Source organism: Musca autumnalis, unplaced genomic scaffold (genome assembly GCF_047663935.1).
Source record: "Musca autumnalis isolate F117 unplaced genomic scaffold, ASM4766393v1 scaffold_3, whole genome shotgun sequence".
In the NCBI taxonomy this organism is placed as follows: Eukaryota; Metazoa; Arthropoda; class Insecta; order Diptera; family Muscidae; genus Musca; species Musca autumnalis.
The window spans coordinates 131,269,957-131,296,807 of record NW_027411866.1 but is presented as its reverse complement, the minus strand read 5'-3'; the positions used below and the strand labels follow the sequence as shown (position 1 = coordinate 131,296,807).

The window sequence follows — 26,851 nt, the reverse complement described above, 5'->3', positions numbered from 1 at the left end:
CTAGAGCTGCCGTGATAAACTATAAATCAAGGATTATGTGAGGTTATACAGACTTCGAATTCCAGAAAAAACACCAATTATCGAGAGGACCAATACATACATATTTTATACGAATTATGGCGATTTTTCCAATGGGCCCGCAATTACGAATAATCGGGGCACGAATTATCGCCATTCTACTATATTTCCAATATTTAATAACTATAAGACAAATAATATTTGACTTATACATGAAAATACAAATACCCGTATTCCCGGGAATTTCAAAAAATTTTCCCGGGAAATGCCGTTCAAAAAATTTCGGGAATTCCCGGGAAATCCCGGGCCGGGAATTCCCGACCAGAAACTCTAGCACCTCCCCTACAAAAGTTCAATTTTTTTCTCAAAAGTGGTGTGTACGTTAACTCTCGAAAGGAGTTACCGATTTGATTCAAACTTTGCACAGATACTGATTAGCTTCGAATATGGGTATATCGCTACGTACGCTAAAAAAAACTTTCAAAAATGTTGCACTATTGTAAAACCATGGTAAAACATACACGGTGCTCTTGAATCAACTTTATATGCGGATTCTGAAACTACAATGTACATAGATGAGAAAAATTAAAAAAAAAATCGTCGGAACGCTTTTTAAATAAATCGCGGTCGAAGCTCACATTTTTAGGGTTTTCACGACATTGCTTGAAAAACGCAAGCCCTATCACAATTGGAACTAAAAAAATGTTGTAGCAGTGAACATTTTCTACAAGATTTCCTTTACGATATTTTCATAGGTTTTACCATTTTTGAGATATAGAAGTTCAAATTGGGACAATTCACTGACTGTATCGTCTCCTTATAAGACAATGTCATGACTGCAATTTCCCAACTTAATCGTATATATCTCTTAAATGGTACAACCTAGGAAAAAAATACGAAAGCCACTCTTGTAGAGAATTTTTACAGCTATAAGATTTTTCTAATCCCACTTCGATAAGACCTAACCTAACAAAAAAATACCTAAAAATATCTCAAAAATGGTAAAACCAAGGAACAAATCATAACCGTCAATCCTCTGGAGAATTTTCACAGTTACAACATTTTCTTGACCTCCGTTTTGATGGAACTTGCGATTTCCAAGCAAAATTGCGAAAACTTAAAATAAAACCTAAAAATGTAAATTTTGACCGCGATTTATTTAAAAAACCCTCCAGCAATTTTTTCTTTTTGAATTTTTCTATTCTATGGACATTGCTGTTTCAGAATCCGCAAAAACTTTCCAGGCGTAAGCGGTTTTTATTTAAAGTTAGTTATGGCGCACCGTACATGATAGTGTTTTATAAGGAGGCGATACAGTTAGTGAAAGTGCATTGTTTCGATTTGAACTTCTATATCTCAAAAATGGCAAAACCTACGAAAACGTTATAAATGTCAATCTAGTAGAGAATTTTTACAGCTACAATATTTGCTCTAATCCCATTTCGGCAGGACTTGCGGTTTCCACGCAAAATCGTGAAAACCTAAAAAACCTCTAAAAAGGTGAACGCGCTCCGGCGCACAGTGGTTCCTGGTCAAAATTCTGTAACTTTTGAACGGATAGAGATATTTTGTTAGACAGATAACACAATCAGGTTTCCGGTGAACTATAAACGGTCAAATTCGGTCTGGTAGTTGCAGAGGAATTCAAAAACTGACGCATTTTAAACCATATTTTTCAATATCCTATTTGTATAAAAACATGAAAATTTTTTTTCCAAAAATTATCTTTCAAATACTTACAATATTTCAATCTCGATTTTTAAAGACTGAATTGCATTTTTAAACGCTGACTTTCTTCAATATTATGTTGGTATCGACCATTTTAACTCCAGCCAGCCATTTTTACACAAGACCTCTTGAAAATAATCCTCAGAAAAAAAAACTGGTATTGTTTTACAAATTTGTTCATGGCTATTGTTGTTACGTTTGCTGACACACAATTCCTTCTTTTCATTTTTCTATAAATCACCTTTTTCCTTTTTTGCATTTATGCTCCTCACACTACTCCATGTAGTTTTTGTGTTGCCATTCACTTTTCTTTTCTGATTATCAATGGAATTTGAATAAGTTTTAATCCACTATCTAGCACCAGTAGACCTCAACTCTTTACTCTACTCCTCCTCATCCTCGTCCTTATGCGCTCATCCAATGACTTTCCATGCCAAATGCCAGTCTATCAAGCATTATTGTGTCGCCATCACAGTTGCAACGTTTAACCTCACATTTGTTGTTGTGGTATTGTATGTCGGTGTGTTACCTACACACACACACGTAGACACAGTATAGTGCCAATGGTCTTTATGCAAAATAGCAACAGTAAGAAGAGCAACCAAACAAACATCAAACGAAGTAGAAGTTACAAAATGAAATAAAAAAGAAACATTCAAAAGAAATTGAAAACAAAAAAAACAGAAAATATTATATAGTTTTGGTTCACTGTAACGGTTATTTGTACAGCGATGACGAGGATGAGAGTTTTATTTGTAGTTCTTATTTTTGTATTTGTAATTCTTGGTTATTTAGTATTTGTGTAGTGCTGCTGCTGTTGTTGTTGTTGATTTTTTTGCTCACTCATCGTACTATGCAAAATGTAGGTCAATGGGTTGTCGTACTCAATCCGTTTTCGTTTTTTTTTTTTTTTTTTTTGTCGAAGAGACTAATAAACAAATACACAAACACACGCAGACACATACAGTCATCATGCATGCAACACCACAAACAATCAAAAATATATAGAGGAGAAAAAAGCTTCGGCATAAGAGGAACATACACACCTACTCTTTCAGCCAGCCAACGAACCAACTAACAACACTTACAAAGGTACTCTTGTTGCAACAGTCTACGACTACCACACAAACAAATTTCATGTCTTTGCTTCCGTTGTGTGTGTGCCATATTTCCAATAGCCTAGGAAATTATAGCATTGACTGCAAATCGACTTATTACTATAAAGTCCCCCCTTTACCCTTCTCTCTTTCTTTCATTATTTTATTATGATGTAAGAGAGCAGGGATGCCAAGCTATCTTCTTATATTCGGCGGACAGATAATCCTACAGAAGGAGGTATTCTTATAAAAGAAATGTAGCTCTTCTTATTGAAGAGAAGTTCTTCTCATAAATGATCAATAGGCCGTGTAGAAGACTACCAGCGGATGTTCTTATCAAAAACCAGTGGGCATTCCTTAAAAGCTATTTCCTTAAAAAATGTTTCCTTAAAAAATCCAGGTATTTTAAACATATTTCTTTAAAAAATCCAGGTATTTTAAACATATTTCTTTAAAAAATCCAAGTATTTTAAACAAATTTTTTTAAAAAATCCACGTCCTAAAATTATTTCTTTAAAAAATCCACGTCCTAAAATTATTTCTTTAAAAAATCCACGTCCTAAAATTATTTCTTTAAAAAATCCACGTCCTAAAATTATTTCTTTAAAAAATCCACGTCCTAAAATTATTTCTTTAAAAAATCCACGTCCTAAAATTATTTCTTTAAAAAATCCACGTCCTAAAATTATTTCTTTAAAAAATCCACGTCCTAAAATTATTTCTTTAAAAAATCCACGTCCTAAAATTATTTCTTTAAAAAATCCACGTCCTAAAATTATTTCTTTAAAAAATCCACGTCCTAAAATTATTTCTTTAAAAAATCCACGTCCTAAAATTATTTCTTTAAAAAATCCACGTCCTAAAATTATTTCTTTAAAAAATCCACGTCCTAAAATTATTTCTTTAAAAATCCACGTCCTAAAATTATTTCTTTAAAAAATCCACGTCCTAAAATTATTTCTTTAAAAAATCCACGTCCTAAAATTATTTCTTTAAAAAATCCACGTCCTAAAATTATTTCTTTAAAAAATCCACGTCCTAAAATTATTTCTTTAAAAAATCCACGTCCTAAAATTATTTCTTTAAAAAATCCACGTCCTAAAATTATTTCTTTAAAAAATCCACGTCCTAAAATTATTTCTTTAAAAAATCCACGTCCTAAAATTATTTCTTTAAAAAATCCACGTCCTAAAATTATTTCTTTAAAAAATCCACGTCCTAAAATTATTTCTTTAAAAAATCCACGTCCTAAAATTATTTCTTTAAAAAATCCACGTCCTAAAATTATTTCTTTAAAAAATCCACGTCCTAAAATTATTTCTTTAAAAAATCCACGTCCTAAAATTATTTCTTTAAAAAATCCACGTCCTAAAATTATTTCTTTAAAAAATCCACGTCCTAAAATTATTTCTTTAAAAAATCCACGTCCTAAAATTATTTCTTTAAAAATCCACGTCCTAAAATTATTTCTTTAAAAAATCCACGTCCTAAAATTATTTCTTTAAAAAATCCACGTCCTAAAATTATTTCTTTAAAAAATCCACGTCCTAAAATTATTTCTTTAAAAAATCCACGTCCTAAAATTATTTCTTTAAAAAATCCACGTCCTAAAATTATTTCTTTAAAAAATCCACGTCCTAAAATTATTTCTTTAAAAAATCCACGTCCTAAAATTATTTCTTTAAAAAATCCACGTCCTAAAATTATTTCTTTAAAAAATCCACGTCCTAAAATTATTTCTTTAAAAAATCCACGTCCTAAAATTATTTCTTTAAAAAATCCACGTCCTAAAATTATTTCTTTAAAAAATCCACGTCCTAAAATTATTTCTTTAAAAATCCACGTCCTAAAATTATTTCTTTAAAAAATCCACGTCCTAAAATTATTTCTTTAAAAAATCCACGTCCTAAAATTATTTCTTTAAAAAATCCACGTCCTAAAATTATTTCTTTAAAAAATCCACGTCCTAAAATTATTTCTTTAAAAAATCCACGTCCTAAAATTATTTCTTTAAAAATCCACGTCCTAAAATTATTTCTTTAAAAAATCCACGTCCTAAAATTATTTCTTTAAAAAATCCACGTCCTAAAATTATTTCTTTAAAAAATCCACGTCCTAAAATTATTTCTTTAAAAAATCCACGTCCTAAAATTATTTCTTTAAAAAATCCACGTCCTAAAATTATTTCTTTAAAAAATCCACGTCCTAAAATTATTTCTTTAAAAAATCCACGTCCTAAAATTATTTCTTTAAAAAATCCACGTCCTAAAATTATTTCTTTAAAAAATCCACGTCCTAAAATTATTTCTTTAAAAAATCCACGTCCTAAAATTATTTCTTTAAAAAATCCACGTCCTAAAATTATTTCTTTAAAAAATCCACGTCCTAAAATTATTTCTTTAAAAAATCCACGTCCTAAAATTATTTCTTTAAAAAATCCACGTCCTAAAATTATTTCTTTAAAAAATCCACGTCCTAAAATTATTTCTTTAAAAAATCCACGTCCTAAAATTATTTCTTTAAAAAATCCACGTCCTAAAATTATTTCTTTAAAAAATCCACGTCCTAAAATTATTTCTTTAAAAAATCCACGTCCTAAAATTATTTCTTTAAAAAATCCACGTCCTAAAATTATTTCTTTAAAAAATCCACGTCCTAAAATTATTTCTTTAAAAAATCCACGTCCTAAAATTATTTCTTTAAAAAATCCACGTCCTAAAATTATTTCTTTAAAAAATCCACGTCCTAAAATTATTTCTTTAAAAAATCCACGTCCTAAAATTATTTCTTTAAAAAATCCACGTCCTAAAATTATTTCTTTAAAAAATCCACGTCCTAAAATTATTTCTTTAAAAAATCCACGTCCTAAAATTATTTCTTTAAAAAATCCACGTCCTAAAATTATTTCTTTAAAAAATCCACGTCCTAAAATTATTTCTTTAAAAAATCCACGTCCTAAAATTATTTCTTTAAAAAATCCACGTCCTAAAATTATTTCTTTAAAAAATCCACGTCCTAAAATTATTTCTTTAAAAAATCCACGTCCTAAAATTATTTCTTTAAAAAATCCACGTCCTAAAATTATTTCTTTAAAAAATCCACGTCCTAAAATTATTTCTTTAAAAAATCCACGTCCTAAAATTATTTCTTTAAAAAATCCACGTCCTAAAATTATTTCTTTAAAAAATCCACGTCCTAAAATTATTTCTTTAAAAAATCCACGTCCTAAAATTATTTCTTTAAAAAATCCACGTCCTAAAATTATTTCTTTAAAAAATCCACGTCCTAAAATTATTTCTTTAAAAAATCCACGTCCTAAAATTATTTCTTTAAAAAATCCACGTCCTAAAATTATTTCTTTAAAAAATCCACGTCCTAAAATTATTTCTTTAAAAAATCCACGTCCTAAAATTATTTCTTTAAAAAATCCACGTCCTAAAATTATTTCTTTAAAAAATCCACGTCCTAAAATTATTTCTTTAAAAAATCCACGTCCTAAAATTATTTCTTTAAAAAATCCACGTCCTAAAATTATTTCTTTAAAAAATCCACGTCCTAAAATTATTTCTTTAAAAAATCCACGTCCTAAAATTATTTCTTTAAAAAATCCACGTCCTAAAATTATTTCTTTAAAAAATCCACGTCCTAAAATTATTTCTTTAAAAAATCCACGTCCTAAAATTATTTCTTTAAAAAATCCACGTCCTAAAATTATTTCTTTAAAAAATCCACGTCCTAAAATTATTTCTTTAAAAAATCCACGTCCTAAAATTATTTCTTTAAAAAATCCACGTCCTAAAATTATTTCTTTAAAAAATCCACGTCCTAAAATTATTTCTTTAAAAAATCCACGTCCTAAAATTATTTCTTTAAAAAATCCACGTCCTAAAATTATTTCTTTAAAAAATCCACGTCCTAAAATTATTTCTTTAAAAAATCCACGTCCTAAAATTATTTCTTTAAAAAATCCACGTCCTAAAATTATTTCTTTAAAAAATCCACGTCCTAAAATTATTTCTTTAAAAAATCCACGTCCTAAAATTATTTCTTTAAAAAATCCACGTCCTAAAATTATTTCTTTAAAAAATCCACGTCCTAAAATTATTTCTTTAAAAATCCACGTCCTAAAATTATTTCTTTAAAAAATCCACGTCCTAAAATTATTTCTTTAAAAAATCCACGTCCTAAAATTATTTCTTTAAAAAATCCACGTCCTAAAATTATTTCTTTAAAAAATCCACGTCCTAAAATTATTTCTTTAAAAAATCCACGTCCTAAAATTATTTCTTTAAAAAATCCACGTCCTAAAATTATTTCTTTAAAAAATCCACGTCCTAAAATTATTTCTTTAAAAAATCCACGTCCTAAAATTATTTCTTTAAAAAATCCACGTCCTAAAATTATTTCTTTAAAAAATCCACGTCCTAAAATTATTTCTTTAAAAAATCCACGTCCTAAAATTATTTCTTTAAAAAATCCACGTCCTAAAATTATTTCTTTAAAAAATCCACGTCCTAAAATTATTTCTTTAAAAAATCCACGTCCTAAAATTATTTCTTTAAAAAATCCACGTCCTAAAATTATTTCTTTAAAAAATCCACGTCCTAAAATTATTTCTTTAAAAAATCCACGTCCTAAAATTATTTCTTTAAAAAATCCACGTCCTAAAATTATTTCTTTAAAAAATCCACGTCCTAAAATTATTTCTTTAAAAAATCCACGTCCTAAAATTATTTCTTTAAAAAATCCACGTCCTAAAATTATTTCTTTAAAAAATCCACGTCCTAAAATTATTTCTTTAAAAAATCCACGTCCTAAAATTATTTCTTTAAAAAATCCACGTCCTAAAATTATTTCTTTAAAAAATCCACGTCCTAAAATTATTTCTTTAAAAAATCCACGTCCTAAAATTATTTCTTTAAAAAATCCACGTCCTAAAATTATTTCTTTAAAAAATCCACGTCCTAAAATTATTTCTTTAAAAAATCCACGTCCTAAAATTATTTCTTTAAAAAATCCACGTCCTAAAATTATTTCTTTAAAAAATCCACGTCCTAAAATTATTTCTTTAAAAAATCCACGTCCTAAAATTATTTCTTTAAAAAATCCACGTCCTAAAATTATTTCTTTAAAAAATCCACGTCCTAAAATTATTTCTTTAAAAAATCCACGTCCTAAAATTATTTCTTTAAAAAATCCACGTCCTAAAATTATTTCTTTAAAAAATCCACGTCCTAAAATTATTTCTTTAAAAAATCCACGTCCTAAAATTATTTCTTTAAAAAATCCACGTCCTAAAATTATTTCTTTAAAAAATCCACGTCCTAAAATTATTTCTTTAAAAAATCCACGTCCTAAAATTATTTCTTTAAAAAATCCACGTCCTAAAATTATTTCTTTAAAAAATCCACGTCCTAAAATTATTTCTTTAAAAAATCCACGTCCTAAAATTATTTCTTTAAAAAATCCACGTCCTAAAATTATTTCTTTAAAAAATCCACGTCCTAAAATTATTTCTTTAAAAAATCCACGTCCTAAAATTATTTCTTTAAAAAATCCACGTCCTAAAATTATTTCTTTAAAAAATCCACGTCCTAAAATTATTTCTTTAAAAAATCCACGTCCTAAAATTATTTCTTTAAAAAATCCACGTCCTAAAATTATTTCTTTAAAAAATCCACGTCCTAAAATTATTTCTTTAAAAAATCCACGTCCTAAAATTATTTCTTTAAAAAATCCACGTCCTAAAATTATTTCTTTAAAAAATCCACGTCCTAAAATTATTTCTTTAAAAAATCCACGTCCTAAAATTATTTCTTTAAAAAATCCACGTCCTAAAATTATTTCTTTAAAAAATCCACGTCCTAAAATTATTTCTTTAAAAAATCCACGTCCTAAAATTATTTCTTTAAAAAATCCACGTCCTAAAATTATTTCTTTAAAAAATCCACGTCCTAAAATTATTTCTTTAAAAAATCCACGTCCTAAAATTATTTCTTTAAAAAATCCACGTCCTAAAATTATTTCTTTAAAAAATCCACGTCCTAAAATTATTTCTTTAAAAAATCCACGTCCTAAAATTATTTCTTTAAAAAATCCACGTCCTAAAATTATTTCTTTAAAAAATCCACGTCCTAAAATTATTTCTTTAAAAAATCCACGTCCTAAAATTATTTCTTTAAAAAATCCACGTCCTAAAATTATTTCTTTAAAAAATCCACGTCCTAAAATTATTTCTTTAAAAAATCCACGTCCTAAAATTATTTCTTTAAAAAATCCACGTCCTAAAATTATTTCTTTAAAAAATCCACGTCCTAAAATTATTTCTTTAAAAAATCCACGTCCTAAAATTATTTCTTTAAAAAATCCACGTCCTAAAATTATTTCTTTAAAAAATCCACGTCCTAAAATTATTTCTTTAAAAAATCCACGTCCTAAAATTATTTCTTTAAAAAATCCACGTCCTAAAATTATTTCTTTAAAAAATCCACGTCCTAAAATTATTTCTTTAAAAAATCCACGTCCTAAAATTATTTCTTTAAAAAATCCACGTCCTAAAATTATTTCTTTAAAAAATCCACGTCCTAAAATTATTTCTTTAAAAAATCCACGTCCTAAAATTATTTCTTTAAAAAATCCACGTCCTAAAATTATTTCTTTAAAAAATCCACGTCCTAAAATTATTTCTTTAAAAAATCCACGTCCTAAAATTATTTCTTTAAAAAATCCACGTCCTAAAATTATTTCTTTAAAAAATCCACGTCCTAAAATTATTTCTTTAAAAAATCCACGTCCTAAAATTATTTCTTTAAAAAATCCACGTCCTAAAATTATTTCTTTAAAAAATCCACGTCCTAAAATTATTTCTTTAAAAAATCCACGTCCTAAAATTATTTCTTTAAAAAATCCACGTCCTAAAATTATTTCTTTAAAAAATCCACGTCCTAAAATTATTTCTTTAAAAAATCCACGTCCTAAAATTATTTCTTTAAAAAATCCACGTCCTAAAATTATTTCTTTAAAAAATCCACGTCCTAAAATTATTTCTTTAAAAAATCCACGTCCTAAAATTATTTCTTTAAAAAATCCACGTCCTAAAATTATTTCTTTAAAAAATCCACGTCCTAAAATTATTTCTTTAAAAAATCCACGTCCTAAAATTATTTCTTTAAAAAATCCACGTCCTAAAATTATTTCTTTAAAAAATCCACGTCCTAAAATTATTTCTTTAAAAAATCCACGTCCTAAAATTATTTCTTTAAAAAATCCACGTCCTAAAATTATTTCTTTAAAAAATCCACGTCCTAAAATTATTTCTTTAAAAAATCCACGTCCTAAAATTATTTCTTTAAAAAATCCACGTCCTAAAATTATTTCTTTAAAAAATCCACGTCCTAAAATTATTTCTTTAAAAAATCCACGTCCTAAAATTATTTCTTTAAAAAATCCACGTCCTAAAATTATTTCTTTAAAAAATCCACGTCCTAAAATTATTTCTTTAAAAAATCCACGTCCTAAAATTATTTCTTTAAAAAATCCACGTCCTAAAATTATTTCTTTAAAAAATCCACGTCCTAAAATTATTTCTTTAAAAAATCCACGTCCTAAAATTATTTCTTTAAAAAATCCACGTCCTAAAATTATTTCTTTAAAAAATCCACGTCCTAAAATTATTTCTTTAAAAAATCCACGTCCTAAAATTATTTCTTTAAAAAATCCACGTCCTAAAATTATTTCTTTAAAAAATCCACGTCCTAAAATTATTTCTTTAAAAAATCCACGTCCTAAAATTATTTCTTTAAAAAATCCACGTCCTAAAATTATTTCTTTAAAAAATCCACGTCCTAAAATTATTTCTTTAAAAAATCCACGTCCTAAAATTATTTCTTTAAAAAATCCACGTCCTAAAATTATTTCTTTAAAAAATCCACGTCCTAAAATTATTTCTTTAAAAAATCCACGTCCTAAAATTATTTCTTTAAAAAATCCACGTCCTAAAATTATTTCTTTAAAAAATCCACGTCCTAAAATTATTTCTTTAAAAAATCCACGTCCTAAAATTATTTCTTTAAAAAATCCACGTCCTAAAATTATTTCTTTAAAAAATCCACGTCCTAAAATTATTTCTTTAAAAAATCCACGTCCTAAAATTATTTCTTTAAAAATCCACGTCCTAAAATTATTTCTTTAAAAAATCCACGTCCTAAAATTATTTCTTTAAAAAATCCACGTCCTAAAATTATTTCTTTAAAAAATCCACGTCCTAAAATTATTTCTTTAAAAAATCCACGTCCTAAAATTATTTCTTGGTCAGTAAGCTCGTCTCTAACGAGAAATTAATTAAAAACACGCCTTTATGTTTTTTTAAATCCACGTCATTAAAATTTTTCTTTAAAACAAAACACGTCTTCAAAAGGATTTTCTTAAAAAATCCACGTCCTTAAAATTTTTCTTGAAAAAATCCGCTTCCTTAATTTTGAATCCACGTTCTTAAAAAAATAGTTCTTTAAAAATTCACTTTCTTTAAAAATATTTATTTAAAAAATCCAAGTCTTAAAAAATAGTTCTTTAAAAATCCACTTTCTTTAAAAATATTTATTTAAAAAATCCAAGTCTTAAAAAATAGTTCTTTAAAAATCCACTTTCTTTAAAAATATTTATTTAAAAAATCCACGTCCTTTAAAATAGTTCTTTGAAAAATCCACGTCCTTTAAAATAGTTCTTTGAAAAACCCACGTCCTTTAAAAATATTTTTTATAAAATCCACGTCCTTTAAAATAGTTTTTTTAAAAAATCCACTTCTTTTAAAAATATTTCTTTAAAAAATCCACAACCTTAAAAATTTTTTCTTTAAAAATATCCACATCCTTAATAAATATTTCTTTGAAAAATCCAAATCCTTAATAAATATTTCTTTGAAAAATCCAAATCCTTAAAAAAATATTTCTTAAAAAAATCCACGCTCTTAAAAACTATTTCTTTAAAAAACCCACGTCCTTAAAAATATTTCTTAAGATAATCCATTACCTTAAAAAATATTTCTTTAAAAAAGCCACGTCCTTAAAAATACTTCTTTAAAAAAGCCACGTCCTTAAAAATATTTATTTAAAAAAATCCACGTCCTTAAAAAAATATTTCTTTAAAAAATTCACGTCCTTAAAAAAATATTACTTAAAAAAATCCACGTCCTTAAAAAAATATTTCTTTAAAAAATCCACGTCCTTAAAAAATAGTTCTTTAAAAAATCCACGTCCTAAAAAATAAAATATATATCTTTAAATAAAAAAAATTTCTTTAAAAAATCCACGTCCTAAAAAATAAAATATATATCTTTAAATAAAAAAAATTTCTTTAAAAAATCCACGTCCTAAAAAATAAAATATATATCTTTAAATAAAAAATATTTCTTTAAAAAATCCACGTCCTAAAAAATATTTCTTTAAAAAATCCACGTCCTAAAAAAATATTTCTTTAAAAAATCCACGTCCTAAAAAATATTTCTTTAAAAAATCCACGTCCTAAAAAATATTTCTTAAAACAATTAACGTCCTAAAAAATATTTCTTTAAAAAATCCACGTCCTAAAAAAATATTTCTTTAAAAAATCCACGTCCTAAAAAAATATTTCTTTAAAAAATCCACGTCCTTAAAAAATATTTCTTTACAAAAATCCAAGTCCAAGTCCGAGTCCGTTCTTAAAAAATATTTCTTTAATATTTCTTTTCTTTACAAAAATCCAAGTCCAAGTCCAAGTCCGTTCTTAAAAAATATTTCTTTAAAAAATCCACGTCCTTAAAAATATTTCTTTAAAAAACTCACGTCCTTAAAAAATATTTCTTAAATAATCCAAGTCCTTAAAAAATATTTCTTTAAAAAATACACGTTCTTAAAAAATATTTTTTTTAAAAATCCACGTTCTTAAAAAATATTTTTTTTAAAAATCCACGTTCTTAAAAAATATTTCTTTAAAAAATCCACGTCCTTAAAAAAATATTTCTTTAAAAAATCCACGTCCTTAAAAAAATATTTCTTTAAAAAATCCACGTCCTAAAATTATTTCTTTAAAAAATCCACGTCCTAAAATTATTTCTTTAAAAAATCCACGTCCTAAAATTATTTCTTTAAAAAATCCACGTCCTAAAATTATTTCTTTAAAAAATCCACGTCCTAAAATTATTTCTTTAAAAAATCCACGTCCTAAAATTATTTCTTTAAAAAATCCACGTCCTAAAATTATTTCTTTAAAAAATCCACGTCCTAAAATTATTTCTTTAAAAATCCACGTCCTAAAATTATTTCTTTAAAAAATCCACGTCCTAAAATTATTTCTTTAAAAAATCCACGTCCTAAAATTATTTCTTTAAAAAATCCACGTCCTTAAAATTTTTCTTGAAAAAATCCGCTTCCTTAATTTTGAATCCACGTTCTTAAAAAAATAGTTCTTTAAAAATTCACTTTCTTTAAAAATATTTATTTAAAAAATCCAAGTCTTAAAAAATAGTTCTTTAAAAATCCACTTTCTTTAAAAATATTTATTTAAAAAATCCAAGTCTTAAAAAATAGTTCTTTAAAAATCCACTTTCTTTAAAAATATTTATTTAAAAAATCCACGTCCTTTAAAATAGTTCTTTGAAAAATCCACGTCCTTTAAAATAGTTCTTTGAAAAACCCACGTCCTTTAAAAATATTTTTTATAAAATCCACGTCCTTTAAAATAGTTTTTTTAAAAAATCCACTTCTTTTAAAAATATTTCTTTAAAAAATCCACAACCTTAAAAATTTTTTCTTTAAAAATATCCACATCCTTAATAAATATTTCTTTGAAAAATCCAAATCCTTAATAAATATTTCTTTGAAAAATCCAAATCCTTAAAAAAATATTTCTTAAAAAAATCCACGCTCTTAAAAACTATTTCTTTAAAAAACCCACGTCCTTAAAAATATTTCTTAAGATAATCCATTACCTTAAAAAATATTTCTTTAAAAAAGCCACGTCCTTAAAAATACTTCTTTAAAAAAGCCACGTCCTTAAAAATATTTATTTAAAAAAATCCACGTCCTTAAAAAAATATTTCTTTAAAAAATTCACGTCCTTAAAAAAATATTACTTAAAAAAATCCACGTCCTTAAAAAAATATTTCTTTAAAAAATCCACGTCCTTAAAAAATAGTTCTTTAAAAAATCCACGTCCTAAAAAATAAAATATATATCTTTAAATAAAAAAAATTTCTTTAAAAAATCCACGTCCTAAAAAATAAAATATATATCTTTAAATAAAAAAAATTTCTTTAAAAAATCCACGTCCTAAAAAATAAAATATATATCTTTAAATAAAAAATATTTCTTTAAAAAATCCACGTCCTAAAAAATATTTCTTTAAAAAATCCACGTCCTAAAAAAATATTTCTTTAAAAAATCCACGTCCTAAAAAATATTTCTTTAAAAAATCCACGTCCTAAAAAATATTTCTTAAAACAATTAACGTCCTAAAAAATATTTCTTTAAAAAATCCACGTCCTAAAAAAATATTTCTTTAAAAAATCCACGTCCTAAAAAAATATTTCTTTAAAAAATCCACGTCCTTAAAAAATATTTCTTTACAAAAATCCAAGTCCAAGTCCGAGTCCGTTCTTAAAAAATATTTCTTTAATATTTCTTTTCTTTACAAAAATCCAAGTCCAAGTCCAAGTCCGTTCTTAAAAAATATTTCTTTAAAAAATCCACGTCCTTAAAAATATTTCTTTAAAAAACTCACGTCCTTAAAAAATATTTCTTAAATAATCCAAGTCCTTAAAAAATATTTCTTTAAAAAATACACGTTCTTAAAAAATATTTTTTTTAAAAATCCACGTTCTTAAAAAATATTTTTTTTAAAAATCCACGTTCTTAAAAAATATTTCTTTAAAAAATCCACGTCCTTAAAAAAATATTTCTTTAAAAAATCCACGTCCTTAAAAAAATATTTCTTTAAAAAATCCACGTCCTTAAAAAATATTTCTTAAAAAAATCCACGTCCTTAAAAAAATATTTCTTAAAATAATCCACGTCCTTAAAAAAATATTTCTTAAAAAAATCCACGTCCTTAAAAAAATATTTCTTTAAAAAATCCACGTCCTTAAAAAAATATTTCTTTAAAAAATCCACGTCCTTAAAAAATATTTCTTTAAAAAATCCACGACCTTAAAAAAATATTTCTTTAAAAAATCCACGTCCTTAAAAAAATATTTCTTTAAAAAATCCACGTCCTTAAAAAAATATTTCTTTAAAAAATCCACGTCCTAAAAAATAAAATATATATCTTTAAATAAAAAAAATGTCTTTAAAAAATCCACGTCCTAAAAAATAAAATATATATCTTTAAATAAAAAATATTTCTTTAAAAAATCCACGTCCTAAAAAATAAAATATATATCTTTAAATAAAAAAAATGTCTTTAAAAAATCCACGTCCTAAAAAATAAAATATATATCTTTAAATAAAAAATATTTCTTTAAAAAATCCACGTCCTAAAAAATATTTCTTTAAAAAATCCACGTCCTAAAAAATATTTCTTAAAACAATTAACGTCCTAAAAAAATATTTCTTTAAAAAATCCACGTCCTAAAAAAATATTTCTTTAAAAAATCCACGTCCTTAAAAAAATATTTCTTTACAAAAATCCAAGTCCTTAAAAATATTTCTTTAAAAAAAATCCACGTTCTTAAAAAATATTTCTTTAAAAAATCCACGTCCTTAAAAATATTTCTTTAAAAAACTCACGTCCTTAAAAAATATTTCTTTAAATAATCCAAGTCCTTAAAAAATATTTCTTTAAAAAATCCACGTTCTTAAAAAATATTTTTTTTAAAAATCCACGTTCTTAAAAAATATTTTTTTTAAAAATCCACGTTCTTAAAAAATATTTCTTTAAAAAATCCACGTTCTTAAAAAATATTACTTTAAAAAATCTACGTTCTTAAAAAATATTTCTTTAAAAAATCCACGTTCTTAAAAAAATATTTCTTTAAAAAATTCACGTCCTAAAAAAATATTTCTTTAAAAAATCCACGTCCTTAAAAAAATATTTCTTAAAAAAATCCACGTCCTTAAAAAAATATTTCTTAAAAAAATCCACGTCCTTAAAAAAATATTTCTTAAAAAAATCCACGTCCTTAAAAAAATATTTCTTTAAAAAATCCACGTCCTTAAAAAAAAATTTCTTTAAAAAATCCACGTCCTTAAAAAAATATTTCTTTAAAAAATCCACGACCTTAAAAAAATATTTCTTTAAAAAATCCACGTCCTTAAAAAAATATTTCTTTAAAAAATCCACGTCCTTAAAAAAAATTTCTTTAAAAAATCCACGTCTTTAAAAAAAATTCTTTACAAAAATCAACGTCCTTAAGAAATATTTTTCTACAAAAATCCACGTCCTTAAAAAAAATATTTCTTTAACAAACCAACGTCCTTTAAAATATTTCTTTAAAAAATCAACGTTGAAAAACGCACGTCCTTAAAAATATTTCTAAAAATAACACTATGCAACACTGAAAATGCAAACAACTTCTAGCATGGATTTTTTGAAAGGACATATTTAGACTACAAAAACCCTAGTTGGGTTTTGTCCTGTCAGATCCAGTTCGGATTTTATGGCCTCATCTAAACCGGGCTAAATCTTCACTTTTTTGCATTTATCAGGCCTTTATCTCATAAACGAATAGGAATTTGGCCTTGCTGTCTTTAGCAATATTGTAGCCTTAAACTAGTAGAACTTATCTCTTGAAGAAACCACATAACAAAAACTCCATCTAGGGCATCAAAATCTATAAAATATAGAAAATTGTACATAATTGCTGAAATTCTGGTCAGTATCGGCTAAACTATTGGGAGTTGAACCAAGTAACCTTTTGCAAAAACCTTCCAAATAAAGTTCTCAACAATTCTTTAGAACATTCTGAAACTCTAAAATGCTTACTTCATGTTGTTTCAGCGGTATTTTGCATCATATCTTTTACAACACGTATTTCAAACACAGTTCACACCAACAGTTTATTCTCGCATTTCGGATTTCACTACATTATTGACATTTTTATTAAATCGTCGTTGAAAAATGTACTGAAAACAACGGAGTAGAGGCATTTTACAACAATGACTTGTTCCGAAGAGTTGTGTATTACATTATAGGGAATACTTTTCCAAACGAAAATATTCAGAAAAAATTAACGGTTTTGGAGATACGGTGCGAAATGTATAAAAATTGTGGTATTTTTGCATATATTTTGAAATTTGAGGCAATAAATGTAGTTTTTCGAGTTCATTACTTCTCCAAATATTTTATTCTTGTCCTTATCTACAAATTTGCTTCAGAGGTCAGAAGAAGATTCGCATTGGTTTGGGAGATATAGCCCCGAATTTCTTTAAAAACTCAATATTTAGCCATGTTTAGATGGGGCCATAAAATCCGAGCTGGATCTGACACAACAAAACCCAACTAGGGTTTCTTGTCGTTTGGGTCTGTGCTTTCAAAAAATCCTCAGTTCGAAGTGTTTGCGCAAGATCACCTTAAAAATGTTGCACAGTGTAATCCAAGTCCTTAAAAATGTTTCTTAAAATAATCCAAGTGCTTAATTATTTTTTTTAATAAACCCACGTCGTTAAAAAATATTTCTTAAAATAATCCAAGTGCTTAATTATTTTTTTTAAAAAATCCACGTCGTTAAAAAATATTTCTTTAAAAAATCCACGTCGTTAAAAAATATTTCTTTAAAAAATCTACGTCGTTAAAAAATATTTCTTTAAAAAATCCACGTCGTTAAAAAATATTTCTTTAAAAAATCCACGTCGTTAAAAAATATTTCTTTAAAAAATCCACGTCGTTAAAAAATATTTCTTTAAAAAATCCAAGTCGTTAAAAAATATTTCTTTAAAAAATCCACGTCGTTAAAAAATATTTCTTTAAAAAATCCACGTCGTTAAAAAATATTTCTTTAAAAAATCCACGTCGTTAAAAAATATTTCTTTAAAAAATCCACGTCCTTTAAAATTTTTCTTTACAAACTAAAAAAAATTCTTTAAAACATCCACTTCCTTAAAACATATTTCTTTTAAATTCGGCGTCCTTTAAAAGATTTTTTTAAATTCCTTGCTAAAATTTTTTCTTCAAAGAATCCAAATCCTTAAAATTTTTTCCTTGCAAGATCCAATTTACTTAAAAAAACCACGCGCTTAAAAAATCCACGCGCTTAAAAAATAAACGCGCTTAAAAAATTCTTTAAAAAGTCCACGCGCTTACAAAATTCTTTAAAAAATCCACGCGCTTAAAAAATTCTTTAACAAATCCACGCTCTTAAACAATCTTTCTTTAAAAAAATCCACGCTCTTAAACAATTTTTCTTTAAAAAATCCACGTCCTTTAGCAAATTTTAAAAAATCTACGCTCTTAAACAATTTTTCTTTAAAACGTCCACATCTTTAAAAATATTTTCTTTAAAAAATTCACGTCTTAAAAAAAGCCACGTCCTTTCTTTAAAAAATAAACGTTCCTTAAAAAATACACGCGCTTAAAAATTTTTTCTTTAAAAAAATTTTCTTCAAAAAACTCACGTCCTTAAGAAACGTTTCTTAAAAAATTAGCGGCAACCCTATTTCCTAGTACCTGTGTAAGCTGCATATTTTCATTCATATATTGTGCGGACACACTACCCACACCACCTTTTCTCTCTTCCTGTCTCTTTCGCAAGTTACTCTACTTGTTTACTCTCCTTTCGCTTTAAATGCAGTTCAAAAATCCTATAAATTTGTTAACATTTTCTAATGAATATAATCAGTTGTTAGCATACTTTTGGTTTTCAATGGAACATTTTGTTTTTCTTCCCCTACTACTACTTCCCTCTCTTTGTCTTTATTTTCTTTACCTTTCGTACTTGTCACCATCATTTATGGTTGGCAGTTTTTTTTAGTAAGCTGTTGTTGGCTTCAGAGTAAAGAGTGCAAAGTTGGTGTTCTAGTTTCTCTTGTCTTTCAACTATAGTATTGTTTGTTGTTGTTAGTGTTTAGGGTTTCTAGGTTTTAAATTGTGGCAGGTGTGTGCTGATTGTAGGTATTTTTTGTTTTTGTGGGTGTTGTAGGGGTTTCTTGGCATTTGTTTAAGGTCTATTTTTTGCATTTTTACCACCTTAACATCTGCTTACTTTTTCTCGGTGCCATTTCTGGTAATTTGCTGGTGTTGTTGTGGTTTTTGATTTGGCTGGCTGACTGAATGGCTTATCGTCATCACCACCATCAACATCGACAACGTCAACGTCAAAGGAAAACATGCCTGTTACGGTGACTGGCTGCCAGACAAACAACCTGCCAGCCTTAACTAACTGTGAGGGGAGTCCCAGGCAAGGGAGGAGCTCGTTTGTTTTGTAGCCTTTTTTTCCTCCTCGCCTCTCTCGGTCTCTTTAATATGAACAGTAAATATTTTTCAAGGTACACTCTAAATGTTGTTATTGTACCACAAGGTTAATCGTAATAAGATATGGTTGTAGTTGTTGTTGTTCTTGGTCGCCTGCCTGCCTACCGTAATGCCTGCCTGGCTGAGTGTTACTGCAAATGTGTTGGTAGTGTGTCTAAAATTGCATTTCGTTATTATTTCCGTTTTGTTTTTCCTAAATTCTAACAATCTCTTCACCTCTTCCCATTCTCTGCTAACGCTCTCTCTCTTCAAATGACATTGTCGTTGCTTTTGTTGAAAGGAAAGTGTTGCTGTTTTTGACAGGTGTAGGTGAAATATTTGTTGTGGTTTCTGTGATTTTTGTAGGTCATGGTTTTTTATTTACTTTGGGTTTGATGGCTGTGAGAATTTTTATTATTGTTTTTGTTTTCTTTTTTTTTTCTTTGTGAAAGTAATAATTTTGGAGTGATTTCGTTTTTTTGTAGAGCCCTTGTGTTACGTATACTTAATATTTGGAATGCCAAATGTTCACGCCACCTCAGTTTATTTGAGTAGTGGCGAAGGTGATGGTAGTGGGGGCGTATGATTAATTTTGTTATGACAGGCAGTCAGTTGCAGTCATTGAATGAGTAATCAACTGGAGCGTATGAGTTATGTGGAATTCATAAATAATGTTATGTTGTTGTTTTTGTTTTTGCGATTTCCCAAAAAGAAAAGGAAATGGTCAGAATTTCATTAATTTTATTGACAGAACAGTGGGTACACAATTTATTTTCAAGGACCTACAGAGGATTGGATTTTTTAAAGAATATTTTTCAACACGTGGATTTTTTAAAGAATATTTTTCAACACGTGGTTTTTTTAAAGAATATTTTTCAACACGTGGATTTTTTAAAGAATATTTTTCAACACGTGGATTTTTTAAAGAATATTTTTCAACACGTGGATTTTTTTAAAGAATATTTTTCAACACGTGGATTTTTTTATAGAATATTTTTCAACACGTGGATTTTTTTATAGAATATTTTTCAACACGTGGATTTTTTCAAAGAATATTTTTCAACACGTGGATTTTTTAAAGAATATTTTTCAACACGTGGATTTTTTAAAGAATATTTTTCAACACGTGGATTTTTTAAAGAATATTTTTCAACACGTGGATTTTTTTATAGAATATTTTTCAACACGTGGATTTTTTTAAAGAATATTTTTCAACACGTGGATTTTTTAAAGAATATTTTTCAACACGTGGATTTTTTAAAGAATATTTTTCAACACGTGGATTTTTTATAGAATATTTTTCAACACGTGGATTTTTTTATAGAATATTTTTCAACACGTGGATTTTTTTAAAGAATATTTTTCAACACGTGGATTTTTTAAAGAATATTTTTCAACACGTGGATTTTTTAAAGGATATTTTTCAAAACGTGGATTTTTTAAAGAATATTTTTCAACACGTGGATTTTTTAAAGAATATTTTTCAACACGTGGATTTTTTAAAGAATATTTTTCAACACGTGGATTTTTTAAAGAATATTTTTCAACACATGGATTTTTTAAAGAATATTTTTCAACACGTGGATTTTTTAAAGAATATTTTACAACACGTGGATTTTTTAAAGAATATTTTTCAACACGTGGATTTTTTAAAGAATATTTTTCAACACGTAGATTTTTTTAAAGAATATTTTTCAACACGTGGATTTTTTTAAAGAATATTTTTCAACACGTGGATTTTTTAAAGAATATTTTTCAACACGTGGATTTTTTAAAGAATATTTTTCAACACGTGGATTTTTTAAAGAATATTTTTCAACACGTGGATTTTTTAAAGAATATTTTTCAACACGTGGATTTTTTAAAGAATATTTTTCAACACGTGGATTTTTTAAAGAATATTTTTCAACACATGGATTTTTTAAAGAATATTTTTCAACACGTGGATTTTTTAAAGAATATTTTACAACACGTGGATTTTTTAAAGAATATTTTTCAACACGTGGATTTTTTAAAGAATATTTTTCAACACGTAGATTTTTTTAAAGAATATTTTTCAACACGTGGATTTTTTTAAAGAATATTTTTCAACACGTGGATTTTTTAAAGAATATTTTTCAACACGTGGATTTTTTAAAGAATATTTTTCAACACGTGGATTTTTTAAAGAATATTTTTCAACACGTGGATTTTTTAAAGAATATTTTTCAACACGTGGATTTTTTAAAGAATATTTTTCAACACGTGGATTTTTTAAAGAATATTTTTCAACACATGGATTTTTTAAAGAATATTTTTCAACACGTGGATTTTTTAAAGAATATTTTACAACACGTGGATTTTTTAAAGAATATTTTTCAACACGTGGATTTTTTAAAGAATATTTTTCAACACGTAGATTTTTTTAAAGAATATTTTTCAACACGTGGATTTTTTTAAAGAATATTTTTCAACACGTGGATTTTTTAAAGAATATTTTTCAACACGTGGATTTTTTAAAGAATATTTTTCAACACGTGGATTTTTTAAAGAATATTTTTCAACACGTGGATTTTTTAAAGAATATTTTTCAACACGTGGATTTTTTAAAGAATATTTTTCAACACGTGGATTTTTTAAAGAATATTTTTCAACACATGGATTTTTTAAAGAATATTTTTCAACACGTGGATTTTTTAAAGAATATTTTACAACACGTGGATTTTTTAAAGAATATTTTTCAACACGTGGATTTTTTAAAGAATATTTTTCAACACGTGGATTTTTTAAAGAATATTTTTCAACACGTGGATTTTTTAAAGAATATTTTTCAACACGTGGATTTTTTAAAGAATATTTTTCAACACGTGGATTTTTTAAAGAATATTTTTCAACACGTGGATTTTTTAAAGAATATTTTTCAACACGTGGATTTTTTAAAGAATATTTTTCAACACGTAGATTTTTTTAAAGAATATTTTTCAACACGTGGATTTTTTTAAAGAATATTTTTCAACACGTGGATTTTTTAAAGAATATTTTTCAACACGTGGATTTTTTAAAGAATATTTTTCAACACGTGGATTTTTTAAAGAATATTTTTCAACACGTGGATTTTTTAAAGAATATTTTTCAACACGTGGATTTTTTAAAGAATATTTTTCAACACGTGGATTTTTTAAAGAATATTTTTCAACACGTGGATTTTTTAAAGAATATTTTTCAACACGTGGATTTTTTAAAGAATATTTTTCAACACATGGATTTTTTAAAGAATATTTTTCAACACGTGGATTTTTTAAAGAATATTTTACAACACGTGGATTTTTTAAAGAATATTTTTCAACACGTGGATTTTTTAAAGAATATTTTTCAACACGTAGATTTTTTTAAAGAATATTTTTCAACACGTGGATTTTTTTAAAGAATATTTTTCAACACGTGGATTTTTTAAAGAATATTTTTCAACACGTGGATTTTTTAAAGAATATTTTTCAACACGTGGATTTTTTAAAGAATATTTTTCAACACGTGGATTTTTTAAAGAATATTTTTCAACACGTGGATTTTTTAAAGAATATTTTTCAACACGTGGATTTTTTAAAGAATATTTTTCAACACATGGATTTTTTAAAGAATATTTTTCAACACGTGGATTTTTTAAAGAATATTTTACAACACGTGGATTTTTTAAAGAATATTTTTCAACACGTGGATTTTTTAAAGAATATTTTTCAACACGTAGATTTTTTTAAAGAATATTTTTCAACACGTGGATTTTTTTAAAGAATATTTTTCAACACGTGGATTTTTTAAAGAATATTTTTCAACACGTGGATTTTTTAAAGAATATTTTTCAACACGTGGATTTTTTAAAGAATATTTTTCAACACGTGGATTTTTTAAAGGATATTTTTCAAAACGTGGATTTTTTAAAGGATATTTTTCAACACGTGGATTTTTTTAAAGAATATTTTTCAACACGTGGATTTTTTAAAGAATATTTTTCAACACGTGGATTTTTTTAAAGAATATTTTCCAACACGTGGATTTTTTAAACAATATTTTCCAACATGTGGATTTTTTAAAGAATATTTTTCAACACGTGGATTTTTTTAAAGAATATTTTTCAACAAGTTGAATTTTTTTTTAAAGAATATTTTCCAACACGTGGATTTTTTAAACAATATTTTCCAACACGTGGATTTTTTAAAGAATATTTTTCAACACGTGGATTTTTTAAAGAATATTTTTCAACACGTGGATTTTTTAAAGAATATTTTTCAACACGTGGATTTTTTAAAACAATATTTTTCAACACGTGGATTTTTTAAACAATATTTTTCAACACGTGGATTTTTTAAACAATATTTTTCAACACGTGGATTTTTTAAACAATATTTTTCAACACGTGGATTTTTTAAACAATATTTTTCAACACGTGGATTTTTTAAACAATATTTTTCAACACGTGGATTTTTTAAACAATATTTTTCAACACGTGGATTTTTTAAACAATATTTTTCAACACGTGGATTTTTTAAACAATATTTTTCAACACGTGGATTTTTTAAACAATATTTTTCAACACGTGGATTTTTTAAACAATATTTTTCAACACGTGGATTTCTATAATATTTTTTTTACTTTGATTTTTCAAAGAATATTTTTTTACATCGATTTTTTAAAAAATATTTTTTCAATACTTTGATTTAAAAACAAAATTTTCCAATACTTTGATTTTTAAAAAATATTTTTTCAATACTTTGACTAAAAAAATATTTTTTCAATACTTTGACTAAAAAAATATTCTTTCAATACTTGATTTAAAAAAAGAATATTTTTAAATGCTTTGATTTTTTAAAAAAGTATTTTTTCAATACTTTGATTTAAAAAAATATTTTTCTCAATACTTCGATTTGAAAAAAAAATATTTTTCAATACTTTGATTTAAAAAAAAATATTTTTTCAATACTTTGATTTAAAAAAAAAAATATTTTTTTCAATACTTTGATTTGAAAAAAAAAATATTTTTCAATACTTTGATTTAAAAAAAAAATATTTTTTTAATACTTTGATGTTTAAAAAAAAAATATTTAAAAAAATATTTTTTAATACGTTTTTTAAAAAATTTTTAATACGTCGATTTTTTAACGATTTTTATTTTATTTTTTTCAGTACTTAGATTGAAAAAAAATATTTTTTCCGTAGTTTGATTTTTTAAAGAGAATATTTTCAATCTCTTTGCAAAAAAGAAAACACTTTTTCATTCTGCATTACATTACATTCCTTTTACATTACTAACTTCTACTTTTGCTTCTCTTCTTATTTTTCTTCCAGACAAAATTGTGATACCCGAAAAAATTGCCATACGCCTCATCAATTCATCTGAAGTTACCGCCGAACAATTCTACCGACACATACTCGAACAGTATCGTATACTCAATCAACTGCAACAGCAGCGACAACAATTTCTACAAAAACAACACATACAACTACAACAAATGGCAGCTGGTAATAAATTTCAAGAGATATTTGCCACAGCGACAATAATCCAATCGAATCCCAAGGATCGCATCAATAAACCGGTGACACCAACCAATGGCACCTTTCTACTAGACCCGGCTCGCCAGCCACCAATACCTCTTGAACCTGATCGCATTCCTCTGGGTATTGAGGAACAAGAAGCTGTGGATTTACGACCCATTGAAACCCTACCCATTTTAGATACCTCACCAGTCATATATTCCGGTAAACGTAAATCACATCGCAAACATTATCAGCATCATCGACGTAATCAACGAAATCATCAGAAAAAAGAAATGCTCGAAGAAGCTCCCCTGGGTGGTGGTGAGGTGGTAATGCCAGAAGTGGAAAAAGTAACCGAGGAGAAATACAAAGAAGCTGCCCTCAATCCACCCACATCGATTGTGCAGGAGCCTGTCTATACCTCCATACCAATACCGTTGATTTTAAATTCCAAAGAAGACAAGAGACCCTATCACACGCATGGCCACAATCACGGCCATGTGGAGAAGCGAACCAAGGCATTGGCGAGAAAACGCATAACAGCACCATCGGTTTCCGGTTATGAAACAAAATCCTACTTAAATCCATTTCTAAATGGGGAATTGATATTTGAAAAGTAAAGTTTGGTCAGGCAGAGTGAAGGAGAAGCAGGAAGGAGAAACCACAAAACAAACTAACGAAAATGTAACAGAAAAACCAGCCAAATTAGTAGTTTTTAGAAAATACAAAAAAAAAAAAACAACAACAACATAACAAAAAACACAACAAGGGAAAATGGGATTGAAATATGGATTTGATAAGAGAAAAAAAAAACGTTGAATTGAGGGCAAAAGCAAACAAGAAAACTATTTAAGAACTGGAACATAATAATTGATCAAATACATTTCACCAAAACAGAAAAAGAAAGCAAACAAAAAACAACTCAACTCCGACCTTAATGATGAAACGAAACACATGGAACTTAGGAAACAACAACAAAAAGCCATATCACTCACACCAATCCAAATACGAAGCAAAAACACACCTTATTAACTTACAACCACTCACACACACACAAACATACATATATTTGTAATACAAAGAAATAAAAAACCCCGGAACCATAACCGGAACAAGAAATTAAATCAAATACCAACAACAAATAAAGGTCCTAAAACGGAAAATTATTGAACTTTTATAGGTCGTTGGAAAAATGTGGACATTTTTTATAGAGAGGTCTTTTCTATAGAAAAAGTTATATTCTTGGATAACATTTTCTACAGAGAAAATGATTTCGGATAATATGTTCTATAGTGAAAATGTTTTTGGGATAACATTGTCTATAGCAAAAATGATCTCGGATAACATTCTCTATAGAGAAAATGTTTTCGGATAATATGTTCTATAGGGGAAATGTTCCCGCATAGTATTTACTATATAGAAACTATTCTTGGATAGAGAAAATGTTCTCGGATAATATTTTCTATGGATAAGACATTATCCGATAATATTTTCTATAGTGAAAATGTTCTCGGACAATATTTTCTATAGATAAATGTTTTCTTATTGAAAATTTTCTCGAATAATATTATCTCTAGAGAAAATGCTCTCGGATAACATTCTCTATACAGAAAATGTTCTCGGGTAATATTTTCTATAGAAAAAATGTTTTCGGATAATATGTTCTATAGAGAAAATTTTCGCGCATAGTATTTACTATATAGAAACTATCATTGGATAGAGAAAATGTTCTCGGATAATATTTTCTATGAATAAAAAATTTTCCTATAATATTTTCTATAGAGAAAATGTTTTCGGATTATATTTTCTTTAGTGAAAATGTTCTCAGATAATATTTTTTCTTATAGAAAATTTTCTCGAATAATATTATCTCTTGAGAAAATGCTCCCGGATAACATTCTCTATACAGAAAATGTTCTCGGATAATATTTTCTATAGAGAAAATGTTTTCGGATAATATGCTATATAGAGAAAATGTTCCCGAATAGCATTTACTATATAGAAACTATTCTTGGATAGAAAAAATGTTCTCGGATAATATTTTCTATGGGTAACAAATTATCCGATAATATTTTCTATAGAGA

At 26.1% G+C, this 26,851-nt stretch overlaps 2 protein-coding genes across 3 annotated transcripts in view; one reads left to right on the top strand and one right to left on the bottom strand.

The window, feature by feature from the left end:
- Positions 1–25,913, top strand: part of inaF-D (trp-interacting inaF-D) — a 173,463-nt gene extending 147,550 nt beyond the window's left edge. For both annotated transcript variants that reach the window (XM_073974410.1, XM_073974409.1), the window contains exon 2: positions 24,579–25,913. In XM_073974410.1, coding sequence (XP_073830511.1) covers positions 24,579–25,387 — 809 coding nt within the window. In that variant the 3' untranslated portion in view covers positions 25,388–25,913. The remainder of the gene's footprint in view (positions 1–24,578) is intronic.
- LOC141397748 (niacin transporter NiaP) overlaps positions 1–26,851 on the bottom strand; it is a 231,635-nt gene that overhangs the window by 179,967 nt on the left and 24,817 nt on the right. The gene's annotated exons all lie outside the window — the stretch shown is intronic.